This window comes from Diabrotica undecimpunctata, chromosome 5 (assembly GCF_040954645.1).
Source record: "Diabrotica undecimpunctata isolate CICGRU chromosome 5, icDiaUnde3, whole genome shotgun sequence".
Taxonomy (NCBI): Eukaryota; Metazoa; Arthropoda; class Insecta; order Coleoptera; family Chrysomelidae; genus Diabrotica; species Diabrotica undecimpunctata.
Genome location: NC_092807.1, coordinates 92842437 through 92856232, shown reverse-complemented (window position 1 = coordinate 92856232; position 13796 = coordinate 92842437). Strand labels below are relative to the sequence as shown.

Sequence of the window (13796 nt, the reverse complement as noted above, 5' to 3'; positions counted from 1 at the left end):
AATCGGCGTTTTTTAATTATTTAATATTTAACTCTAGTATTTTCTGATGCTCCAGTGTGATATACAACAATGTAACGTTTATAAAGGTTTTTGTTTAAAATCCAAATTCTGTTGATTTTATTCATTTGTGAACGTTTTGGTTTATTTTAATACTTTTCAGCAAACTAGCATCAGCAAACTCAGGTAGAATATCCACTAGCAAAATTGAACAGACTTTGGTTGCCAATACTAAAAGAAGAAGTCACCAACAAGAATATATTTACAATAGCGGAATAAGCAACTCTGTATAGGTACACGTCATTCTCTATCCTACACAATACATATTCAACACACAAGACACGGTCACTAAAGAGGAACATCCTACACACATACAAATGTTTACAGTACATATTAACAATACCGAGCAGTTCGAATAATCAGTTTGTAGTTTCCATGGGGCAAAATATCCACCCTCACATCGTTTCAGACAAATATGTCTGTTGCCAGTAACACCGTGGCCAAAAGTTAATCAACCTCAAATTTTGTGACATGACATTATCTTGTCAATAATCTTGGCGCTTATACACCGTTTGCAAGAAAATCATTTTATATTCTTTGTTGAGAACAACTTCCGGTGTGTAAATCGCAACGTCAATTTTTTAGGTAAAATGTAATTGTTGTAATTACAATCATATTGTGGCTTATTCCCATATAAATATAGTATTTAGCGTTATATGATGATGATTTAGCTTATACATGCCACAGAAAAATAATTTTAGAACGTTATTACTATTTTTTTTTCAAAAAATAGTTGGAGCTCAACCTTTCTATCAACTAAGTAATCTTTTTTCTTTATTTTATATTATTACTTATGCCAATTATATTCACCGTATTCAAATCCTGTTAGTTCGCTTAAGCAAAGACATATAAATGTTTATTAATTTAACTAGCCACAATGATTATTCAAGGTCAAGGTCAAGGTTTTTTTCTTCTTCTTCTGGTTCCTATCCGTTTCGGATGTTGGAAATCATATTGGCAATCATGACCTTGCTCGCTGCGGCTCGAAACAGCTCCGTTGAGGTTTTCTTAAACCATGTTCTTAAACTCCGCAGCCATGATATTCTCCTTCTACCGGGTCCTCGCTTACCTTTGACTTTACCTTGCAATATAGACTGCAGCAGGGAGTAACGGTGCTGATTTCTCATAACGTGTCCCAGATATTGCAATTTTATGCGTTTGATCGTAAACACAATCTCTGGTTCCTTCTTCATTTTTTCTAGAACTTCCTTGTTCGCGATCCTTGCTGTCCATGATATTCTCAGCATTCTTTTATAAAGCCACATCTCAAATGCTTCAAGTTTTTTAATAGTGGTGTCTGTAAGCGTCCATGCCTCCGCCCCGTACAACAACACAGAGAAAACATAGCATCTCAAATGTCTCAGTTTTGTATCTAGGGATATGTTGTGACTTTTGAAGATGGCGCTCATTTTGTTAAAGACCGTTCTTGCCTTTCCTATGCGGCACTTTATTTCCTGTACATTGCTCCACTGTTCGTTTATAATAGTAAGGTTTTTTTAGCTCTTTTAATTCCATAGAGGGAGCAATATTATCACTGATTATATTTCTTTTTATAAAAAGCTTATGATGATAGTCTGCAAATGCTTCACTTATTTCTTTTGTTTGGTTTATTCGTTTGCCCTCATAATCCAATGCTTTAATGACATGGTAAATTTTGTTTCCATAAATACCTTGTATCTTCTTCCATGCTGATGATAGTGATGTGTTTCTGATTATGCTTCCGACGAACCTCTTTCATGACTCTGTTTTACTTTTGTTGGTAATATATCTTGCTTTTGATCTATGTTTTTTATATTTAGTTATACTGGCTGTGTTTTTTCACTTCTACATCTATTTAAAGCAAATTTTCTGTTTTGTATTGCTTCAGAAAACTCATTATTCCACCAAAGCACGGGTTTGAATTTTTTAATATGCCTCGGCTTTTATTAATATTTCATTCAGTCATGTTACGGCTATATTTGCATCCTCCATAAACATTCTTTAACAAGTCGGCTTGACGGCTTTCAGAAAACAGTCGAAAACACATTTCTTTATTTTCCATTTGTGTTGAAGATTTTCTTCGTTTGATATTTTTGTTTCACACTTGAATTCGCTAATTTTATAGTTAAGTGGTCAATGCCTAGTAAGTCATCCAAAACCGTCCACTGTAGATAAGAAATAGTAGTTGGGCTACATAATGAAATATTAATGGTGAAACAATTGCCAGTAGCTATACTGAATCTCTAAGAAGGAACAGCTAATTGAAAGAATCAGTGTGAATGGTCAACCAATAGAAAGAGTAAAAACATACACTTACCTTGGTACGAACGTCCAAGTCGAAATGAAAATTGCGACCATTACAAAGAAATAAAATGTAGGATAGAGAAAACAAGATCTGCATTTTAAAAAATGGCTAAGTTATTTAAATGCCACGATATATCAGTACCCATAAAAATTAGGTTACTACGATGTTATATCTTTCCTATAGTGTTCTACGGAGTTAAGTCGTGGACTTTCGCAGAGGCTATCTGTAAAAAAATTGAGGCTTTCGAAATGTGGCTTTATCGTAGAATCCTCAAGATATCCTATACCGACCATGTTACTATCCAGGACGTTTTATTAAGAACGCAAGAAGAAAAAAAAAACCACAATAAAAACTGCCAAAATTGAATACCTCGGTCACATTATGAGGAACAGCAAAGGCTATAGGTAGCTGCATTTAATTCTTCAAGGAAAAGTAAAAGGAAAACGAAGACCAGGAAGGTGAAAAATTTCCTGGCTGAAAAATCTACGTACGTGGTTCAACACAATAATCATATTTTTTTTTCAGAGTTTGCAACTTTCTGTAGTTTGCAAACTACAGATTGCCATGAAGTCGCTAACATCTGAAACGGATTGGCACTACAAGAAGAAGAAGATGTTGAATCTTGTATTGTTGCCATCAATCAGTAGATTTATGTTTATAGAGTTAAATAAGTTTGATAAAATTCGTACCCTTGCCTCCTTTTTCCTAGAGCCCCAATTTATTTATTATATTTTAAGTTGTTTTTAGACGTAAGTTGCTATGCCACCACTTGCAATTTGAACGTTTCGGTTGTTAAAGAATTTACTATAGCCTCTCATTTTGTGAACATTTGAGTTCCGAAAGTGAGTAAACATAATATGTCCAGATAGTGAAGAGCTATGAGATGTTGTAGCATATTTTTAAGTTTCATTGGAGTAATGACTGGAATGTTACCAAATGACTGAGTAAAGTTGGAGTTCGAAATTGCTTTGAAGTAATTATTTTCTGAAATGAAAAAGACAGTAAAGATTCCATTTCACGTACAAATCGTCTATGTATCTGTTTATACGTATTTCGCTTTAATAAAGCTCATCAGAACAGTTATTCATAGGCGTTCAAAACGTGAAAAATAGATCTTTTCTGTCTTTGGGAAGCAACGATAAAATGGCTTCGAAACGGACGTAATAGCGACATCTGATATTAAATCCGTAAAATAGTTTCGAAACACAATTCAGATTTCTGCTTTAATCTGAACCTTCTATAAATGCAAGGTATAACAGACGTTAATAAAGATGTTAATAGAGACATGGGGAATCTAAAATTTGCATTCCACGACATGTCTCCTCAACTAAGCAGAAATCGTTAGCGAATTGGTTTCTTGTACTCATACAGAGTAAATCCGAATAAAATGAAAAAGACAGTAAAGATTCCATAATTATTTTCTGTCTTGCGATTGGTTTGAGATGTCAGATTGGGTATCACTTAATTCTTCAGATTGTCGTAATAATTTGTTTTTAGGCTTATGCAAGTTTTTAAAATCTTAGTGTTTACGTGGAAATAAAGTTCTTCTAACATTTCTGTTAAGTTTGGAATATATTGTGTAAAGTCTTCAGCAATTCTAAGAATAATCCTTGATCCCTGTGTATTTTCTAGGAGCTGTTTGAACTGCAGGCTGTTGATTATAAAGGGAGAAGAGCGGGATTTGATATTGTTTATAATGGACTTTTTTGAGAAGAGAGAAAGTAATAGTACTTCTGGAATAGCTGAAGACATACCTGTTCAGTTGTTCGTTTTGTTAAGGAGAAGGCAGCTGAATTAGAAGTTTTTCCGTGGTTGGGATATTTACAGACTGAGCAGTGTAATCTGGATTTGATGTCAGAGTAGCAAAATATTTTTTGCTTGTAAATAGCAAAATTTCTTTTTTCTTCATTAGCTCAAGAACAATAGATAATAAATAGAACAAAAACAAAAAAACACTTTTGACGCCTAAAATGCATATACAAGAAATAAAGAGAAGAGAAGAAGATAATACCAAAGACAAATAATACAGAAAGACCTCAAAACTTCACAAGAATATGATCACATGAACAATAACAACTGTTCATGTTTAGTTCATGTTCAGCTTTAAAAAAAAAAAATAAAAATTAGACACTTATCCTCTATCACATATCCAGTAGATCATGAAATAAAACGACACACTTTTAAGTGGTTTTAAAATAAAAAACTATTTTCATAAAGGTCGAGTAGTTTGATTATTGCATTAAATAAAAAATCCCTCTGCTATATATATTGATATATTTAGTAGTATCGCCTTAATTAAGCGTTTCTCCAGTTGTGAAAGCAAAATCATGATTGCATTAAAACTATTGGCTGTTGTTGCTATGGCCTTTGTGGCCGAAGGTAAATTTTTATTTTGTTTATTGTCCTTCTTAACTTCTTACTTCTTAAATCTTAATTTGACCTCTAATATCCATTTGGCACTGTAGTATTCATTGTATAATTTTTAGATATCTCTTTTGGGTGCCCTCTTATTTTTCATTTTTTTTAAATGTTTTATTATTTTTTATTTACTAATTTCGTCTTATGTCTCCAGTTTTATATTTATATTCCCGTTTTTTGTTTAAATTTGGCCTTTATTTTTAATTTTTTTGAGTTTTAATACCTTAACTTTCCAAATTTTTGTTTTGCGTGTTGTATATTTAACGATTCCTTATTTATTATATAATAAACTACTGTATACTTTTTTAAATCTATGTGAGTTCTATACATCTCCCCTTTTCCAGCTAATATTCTTTTTAATTATCACCTCTCTAGTTTTTATATTATTTACTACAGATAAGTTCCATATTAATAAATTTCTTTTTAACTTACGATTTCATTGTTCTTTATAAACTTTAAAAATTAATGAGCGACATTTATTATAAAAAATTTTAAAACATAACTTTTTTGCAGCTTCTGACTTGGACGCGGGTCTTAGGATCATGTCTTGTGCTAAAAGAGCTATCACGAACGGAGTTCCAGAACTGGATATTCCAAGTCACAGTCCCGTTTATATCACCCGCAACTTTTCGTGGAGTGGAGATATAGGAGTGGCAAGGTACTAGGTTTTTTTTTTACAGAAAATCCAGTTTTAATTCATTAAGTTATTAATAATTAAAAATCTAGGTATACAATCTTTCAGTACATACATAGTAAATAAACACGTAGTTTCCTTTATGCAGAAATTGCGCTCTTAAAAAATCTCTCACAATCTGATGACGTCCCTCGTAATCAATGATTGTTGTTTTTGCTATTTTTTGTTAGATTTTTTAACAAATTAATCCAACTCATTCATCTTTTCTTGTTGTGATCCTTTTCCAGCTTTATTCGGTTTTTTTTTCGTTTTTTGTCAGACTGGTACTGCGGTATCTGTCCAGCTATGTTAGATTTATGTTTTCTTAGTATATGCCCAATCCATTTTGATCAAGCCAAGAACTACGTTATTGCCGTTATCTTAGGCCATACAAATATCAATCCCCTTAAGAGACATATCCTATCTGGTCTTCTCAGGTCTTCTTTGATTTTCCCCTCCTACTCCTTTCAGGAACTTGGAAATCAGCAGTTCTTTATATTAGGCGACTAACGTCTCGATGTTGACACCCTTTAATCATTTTAACCTAGGCTTTCTCATACACATCAATTAGTGCCACCTCTAGACTTTCCTTATTATACACATTCTTAATTTTACTCTTTTTTGTTACTTCACTCACCCATCTAACACTTCCTCTTTTTTTTAACTCCCCAAAATTTATTTTCGTACATTACAGCTGGTCTAATGGCAGTTTTATAATTATTTTTTCAGTTGTATTGGAATCTTGTCACACAACAGTGTTGCATTTGCCAGTTGTAATTCTACTGTTTGGATCCCTATGTATGTCCCCATTACTTACGTAATACCGATTCTAGATGCATTAAGTTATTACTTTACACAATCATTTCAACATCTAAAGTTTTTTATTTGTAGTAACTCCATCTTTAAATGAAGATTAATAATACTGTATTTTTCCTACCTTCAGTATTTCCTATTAACACTACATCATCAGCATTAAGCACCCAGGAATTTCGCACTTTCGCTGTTATCTGATCAAACACAATAAGAATATATAAGGACTAAGTACCTGGTGTAATCACATGAAATTTATCAATTTCCCTCACATCTGTCTTGACACTCGTTACTCCCTCATATATATGTCTCAAAATTATCACATATGTGCCGTAAACTCATTTTTTATTAAGAGCAAACACAGAATCTCTCGAAAAACTCTATCATACTCTTTTTCAAGATGAATAAATAGTAGCACGGGGAAAACAAGCAACGAATAATCTATGAAATGACATAAAACAATACTCTAACGAAAGAAAACAAAAAAATGATCTTTCAGAGCAGATTGATCAAAATTACCTAAAATACTACCAAAATTACAACATCAAAATAAAATAAGAACAGTTAAACTGGACTTTATGAGATATGTACAAATCACCAAAGATGATAAAATAAGAACAGAGGAAATATGGAACAAAACGGAAGTAGAATGATCGATGACAAAAAAGTTGGAAAACAGAGCACTGCAGTAGTACAGCACAGGTTACCGACAAAAATATTGAACTGGGATTCGCCGGGAACAATACAAAGAGAAAAAACTGTTAAATGGGCAACATACATAGGAAATGCTAGGATTGATAGAGATCTCAGAGAATGTGACTGGGACTGAATAATTTTCTTAGAGTTTTGACTGACTTATTTTTGTCGACTTTGATTAAATCTACTAATTTGTATCTTGGATTACTTTTTCTATTATTTTCACCTGTACTTACGTTTAATCTTTGGTTTTTTATTTTCCTGTTATAATTTAATTATATTTCTTAGTTTATCATTGATTTGTTAACTATTTTTTAGGACAATTTTCCCTGACAAGTTCCTTATAATGGAGTATTGTTTCTTTGGGTCATTTTTCTGGCAGCCATTTTGAAAATTGTTGGTATTTCATCTACATAGTTCTTTTTTTTGGATTGCATTTTTATTTCTTTACATTTTTGGTTGTATTTTACCTAGTAATTTTTCCTCTTGAAATAATTTTTTTGTGTCATTTTTTCTTTAATTATTTCCTTTTTTTATCAGCTGCAGTGTTAGTCGGATTATCTATTTTCTGTTTTTTTAATCCTAATAGTTTAGTGTGCAGTTATAATTATTACGTATTTAAAGTTTTTTCACATTTTGTGTATAGTTTCTTCGTTATAACTATCTTAATCATCTATCTCATCTGCCAAGTTTTTTAATTCTATAATATTCAAAATTCTATTATTATTTAGAGCACATGGATATTCTATAATTATTTAATGATTAATATATTTTAAGTTGCTACTATAATTTCTTCTTCTCCTTCTTAGCCTTCTATCGTCCATTTTTGAACATAGGCCTCTCCCAAATCCTTTCATCGATCTCCATCTTAAGCAACATACTTCCAATTTGTTCCGGCCATTTTTTTGATGCCTATTGTGGCATTCCGACGTTGTTCTTTTTGTCTAGCAGTGCGGCCTGCGAAGGTACATTTGAATTTTGTTCTGAAGCTATTTTCTTGTGGCATCAAAAGCAATTAATATTTTAATTGGGAATACGCCAAAATAAACTCATTTAAACTTAAATTGTGGCTTATTTTTAATTAAAATAGTAATTACATTTGAGTTTGGGAATTTTTGTTGTGATATCCTCGACTTTTGTTTTGAATTTTATCCAATCGTTTCTGTTTATATCTCACAGTCGTATGCCTAACATTTCTCTTTGTATTGAAGCTAGTTTGTTCATATCTGTCTTGGTTAGGGTCCAGGTTTGACACCATATGTCATGATAAGAAGGATGCACCGGTTGAACACTTTGCTCGACAAATATTGAGCTAGTTTGTGGTTCTTGTTACGATATGTTTACGTTACTTTACGATATCGTTTTTCAGTATTTATTAATTGTTACTTATTTTTATTTTTAAATGTAAATACTTATTCTAAAAAAGGTGAGAAAGTGAACAATATGTTTATCCCGAATTTAAATCCACCTCTTTTAAAGTTTGCTAGGTCAATAAAATTTTACTAATACTCTAAAATTTTATTTAGTGCCTCATTCGATTTCCACGATTTCATTTGGGATGGTCTCCCGCAATGGAATTTGACTGCAACACAATTGAACGATGATTCCGACCCATATGCAGTATTTGACTTTGATCTCTCGTGGAAATGGATGAACATCTCTGGATACTTCAATGTTACAATCAAAGAATTGTTCTTGGAACAGCACTATAATGGAGACATTCAGTAAGTAAAAATAATATATATCAATAGAACCTTTTTAATTCCTAGGTGTGGCGGTGTGTTATAAATAAAACACATTATTGCTTAACCGTTCCAACAATTTGCCATTTTCAATTTGCACTGTAATTATTTAAACATTACACAATACATAATTATAAGAATTCGAGACTCTCAATCGAAAAGTCCTATTTGTTAAAAAATTGTTAGTGAACATTAAACAGTTTTCCCGGATGTTCCACTCATACAACGTTTTTAGAATGCTGTGTTTCCTAACAGTATTAAAGGGATGTTTTAAGTCAAATAATATCGCAGTGCTTTTTCTGTTGGTTGAAAACGATTCCAATACATAGCTTTAGAGTTCAAGGATGATATCAGCCGTTGATCGATGCTGTTTAAATATATTTTGCTCAGAAATCAGTAATCTATTCTTTTCTAATATCCACGCTAATCTAATATTAACGAATGTGTCTTTATTTCTGTTTTCTGTGTTTCCTGTTCTGTTATAATTGATGTTGAATAGTATGATTCCACATTGTATTGTGATTTTTTGTCTTTTAAATAGACGTAGGAATTAGTTTATGTTAAATATGAAATTAAATGTATCAAGTAAATGATATTTAGCTGATCCAAGAAGATGTTTTAGAAATATGGATATCATTCGGGTCCAGGGCAAGAATCTGTAAGATTTTAAATGCTCTATTAAGTTCATGAAGTTTAAGACGGGTATTAATTGCTTCATTAGGATATTAATTATTAAGAAGAGTACCTTTGGGTTTTAGATAATGAGTGTAAAGTGTCTACTCGGGGATTTTTGTAGTAAAAGAGACTTTTATACAATCCGCTAAAACGTTTGCAATATCTTCATCTGTGGATATAATTTTATTTTGTCCTTTAAGTGCTTGATAAAAGTTCTTTGCGCAGTACCACAATTTTTTCTGATTTTTTGTCAAACTTTCTTAGAATTAGTTGTGTTATTTATTTCCGATACAAACTTTTGCTATGAATTTCTTTTAGCTTGTGTTATAGTCAGTTGCGCTGTTGCCCTAAATTTTTTAATATTAATTTTATTTGTGGTGTCCTGTCCTTTTTACAGTTAATAAAGGTATATTTACTGTTTTTTTATGACCTCTTCGCATTCTTTAGACAGCCACGGTACTAGTGTCTCCGTGCCATGGTAGTAGTGTCTTGTTTGATTTTACTAATGTGTAATACATATCCTTCTAAGATTCTGTCATTTAATGATTTATGGTTTCATCAATATTATTTGAGCCATGATATCAATATATTGAGAAAATGCATCCTAATCTTCTGTTTGTTTTTCATTTTGCAGTAAATATTATTTCATTATTTTTAGTAGATATTATTTCATATGGTTGAGATTCGTTATAGCTACCAGGAAGTAATTACTTCCATATGTATATACTTACCATTCCTAATATATGGTTAAGTTAGGATCACAGAAAGAAACATTAAGAACTGATGATTTGTCTAAAGGTTAGTTTATTAGAAGCAAGCATATTATTTCTGAGAAGTATTTTGATTGACTGATTTGTAGCAAAGGTAACCAATGGAATAGTTTATCAATACTTCATTGTAGTACAGCTAAAAATTATTCGTCGAGGGAGAATAACTCACTGCCTGTAATGTCATTACTTAGGTATTGTTGCAATTTATTCTTAAGTCGGGAGAAACAATGTCCCGCAGGTTTGTCTAATGAGTACGAATAAGGTATGCATTTAAACTCTTTTTCAAGACTTTGGTTTTGAATTTTGTGAGCTATGAGTAGGGGAGTAAATAATTTAGTATTTGCATTAGCATTTCGATGGGAGAGATAATTTTTCTATAATAACTTTTTCTACGGATAAACAGGATTCAAATAATCAAGAAAGTAGGTGTTATTGATAGCATTGAAAATTATCGCTTGATCTTTTGTAGGGCATTTCTGCTGTAAGGCTGCTAAGAAATTAGCTATGTTCTAGCAAAAAACAATACTGTTTGTTGTTTTTTAATATTTGACCAACTTAATCAACATAATTTTTAATAGCGTCAACAATTTTTAGATTTGAATGGACCAATTCCCATTGGAAAGGAAGGATCAACGTAACAAAACCATATTTCAACCTCACACAAGCCGTCAACGATGCCCAAATTAAATGGACCGTAGAACATCTTGATGTAAGTTTAAAATAATTTTATTACGATACGTTTCCCTATCGTAAGTTTTTAAATAGATCTCACAATATGGTAAGCGACCTGCTGTATAAACATAAAACTGGAAATAACAGTAATATTTGAAATAAATTTATGATGAGTCGCCGTTAACGAGATCTCTGTTATACTAAACGGCCCTAAACATTTTTCTTCAATAGCAAGATTTCTTCTTCAAAGATTTTTCTTCAATTGCAAGACTTGAGAAAACACTAATATATCCAAAATCAACAAATTTATCCAAATCCACTTTTAATTATAAAATATATACAAGGCAACAATTTGAAAATTTCTTTTTTGTTGTTCAAACACTCTATTAATATAACAAGAGTGACCATAGGAGATAATATCATAAATTAGATAAGAATAAAAGTTACTATAATAAGCTGTTAAAATAGTTTCCTTGGAAGTCACTTATACAAGAATCCTAAAAATAAAAAGTTTTCGGGAAAGCTTTTTCGATAAATTAACTATATGTTATTCCCAGTTAGTCTTGCATCCAAGTGTACCCCCAGAAACTTCGCCTCAGTTGCACAGTGTGGTCGAGTACTGTGTCCTATTTCTTAAAGTGAAAATAACACTTTGTGACGTAGAGTTGTTTAAAGAGAGACGATTAGTTTTGAATAAGTTTTTGTCAGATTTTTGGCAATCAAGAGTGTCAAATTCAGAAGGGTGATAGCTTACATAGAAAGCAGTATTATCAGCAAATGGAACATTATTAACCCTATCATTTTAAGAGTTTATCAGGTCATTAATATAAATGAGGAATAATATCGGATCCAAAACCGAACCTTAAGAAATACCATATATCAAAAATTGTTTTTGAGAATTACATTGATTGACGTGAATATACTGATCACGATTTGACACATACGAATCAATTAGTCGAATAATATTACTATAAAAATTATAATATAGAAGTTTTCTTAGTAGAATACTATGTGTGGCACAATAATATGCATAGTGAGATCTAAAAATGATTCAAGAGTGTCCAGATATTTTTCAAACCCTTCCAAAATATTTTAAAATTCGATCATAACGTTTTGATAAGAGAACGTTTTGATCAGTAAAGCCTTTATTTTTAAACAGAGGATTACCTTTGCAGTTTTAAAAACTTATAAAGGATAAGTATTACAAGATATTGATAGATTTATTAAAATTATTGGAGTTTAAGAAATAAAACCTATAATAGTTTTAATAATTATTGTGTTAAATCCATAACGATCTTTGCTGTTACTATTTTTTATTTCTGAAATAGCTAAATAAACGTCACTAACGTTCACTGGATAAAAAAGAAAAGATAAATATAAAGAGTATAAGAGATATAATTATAAGAGTAATTTTAGTTCGGCTAATGGATTAAGTCCACAGTCAAAAGAAACCAACAGCACACACAACGGAATATTTTTATGTGATATATACTTCATATTTTTATTATGAATTAGCTGAGAAACCTTAGGTTCATGCATTACTTTTTCAGCAGTAGAGCAGAAGTGGTAATTAAAACTATCTGCCGTTAGTTAAGAATAAATCTCAGTAGGATTATCTTCAAGTCCAATACCATTATGTTTCCTCATAGCTTGTTGCGAGTTTCCAGATTTTTTTATAAACTTATCGTTTGAATTAGTTTTATTTTATTTATTGCTATTATAAGCTGACGACCCTTACGTATTTCTCTCAAAGTGTCACTCAACTAGATCACTTTTTACCTGTTTTATTTTTACTCAACAATTTCGATATTTCTGACGAGATATTTATAAAATTTAATAACACATCAATCAGCATTTTGATTTTTAAACCAATATCCAAATTATCATTACATACAAAATTAAAATTAAAATTCAGCAAAACTTAGTTTACATTGAAGGTACCATCTTCTGTTAGTGGTATTCGACAACCTTTAGTTGCACAATTTGTGGATAAGTAAGTTGTCTGAAATATTACTGTGGTCAGATGTGAGTAAGGTCCACAGGTTTTGTTGTACTATCAATAATTGAGAAGATATTATCGAGATATCTCTATTAACCCGAATGTTAAATTTAACTTTTTTTTTTAAGATTGTAAGATCTGAAAAAATTGCAAGGTTGAAAAGCTCTGACGTTTATTTCATTTTCATTATAGTCACGGTATAATTCAGCTTATCGAATAATACATACTAGCATCACCACAAATCTGATTAACTAAATTGAACGTTACTTAATCTATCTACTGATATTTTTCAGACAAAAGTAGAAGGTCTTGGTATTTGGAACCAGCCCGTTGAAGCAACTTTGGGTACAGGTATCATTACAGCCCTGAATACAGGATTGATCGGTAACACCGTTGGTGAATTCATCAAAATGAGACTTAACACAATCTGGTGGAGCACTGGAAAGATTTGGGAATTGGTACACTGGTGTTATGATAAATAAATACAGATGTTTTAAACGTAATAGCTTGTACTTTTCTTGAAATAAAATACTTTTTTAAATTTATTATAGTTTATTTTATCGTAATCGCTATTGCTATAGCGTAACAGGAATATATAGCGTAACTTTCATAAGTATGTTTCAACGTTAAGTCAAATTTATTGAGAACTATTGTCAGCTGTACTATTATCCTCATCCCCATCCCTACCCATCGTTTACTTTTATCAAAGAAATAAGTTTTTTCGGGCTTTTGTTGATCTATACTACTCAGTAAGTGCAGTAAAAGCAAGATGTTGAATATTTAGGGTTGAACTTTTGCAAATAAATAGTAAGTTTGTAATTTCACACTTTATCACCATTTTTTTTGCTAATAATTAGTTTCTTAGGTCTAAAGAAGATTTTACAGTTTCTAAATTAATTCTCATTATTCGTAATGACTCAATCCGAGTAGATTTTATTCAACGTAATACCATTAATTTTTTTCACTTCCACAAACGTTACTCTTTAAGCAACCCAGAAGG

The 13796-nt window shown here is 31.3% G+C and overlaps 1 protein-coding gene across 1 annotated transcript; it reads left to right on the top strand.

The window, feature by feature from the left end:
• The first annotated feature begins 4607 nt into the window (after positions 1 to 4607).
• Positions 4608 to 13341, top strand: LOC140440689 (uncharacterized). The gene is made up of 5 exons (XM_072531048.1): positions 4608 to 4720; positions 5273 to 5417; positions 8465 to 8662; positions 10720 to 10834; positions 13090 to 13341. The coding sequence occupies exons 1-5, from the start codon at positions 4669 to 4671 to the stop codon at positions 13276 to 13278; spliced, it is 699 nt and encodes a 232-aa protein (XP_072387149.1). The 5' UTR covers positions 4608 to 4668; the 3' UTR covers positions 13279 to 13341.
• The last annotated feature ends 455 nt before the right edge of the window (positions 13342 to 13796 follow it).

Coding starts and splice junctions, on each gene's coding strand:
- LOC140440689 (XM_072531048.1), top strand. CDS start 4,669: ATGATTGCATTAAAACTATTGGCTGTTGTTGCTATGGCCTTTGTGGCC. Junction 5,418..8,464: donor GGAGATATAGGAGTGGCAAG/GTACTAGGTTTT, acceptor AATTTTATTTAG/TGCCTCATTCGATTTCCACG. Junction 10,835..13,089: donor GGACCGTAGAACATCTTGAT/GTAAGTTTAAAA, acceptor GATATTTTTCAG/ACAAAAGTAGAAGGTCTTGG.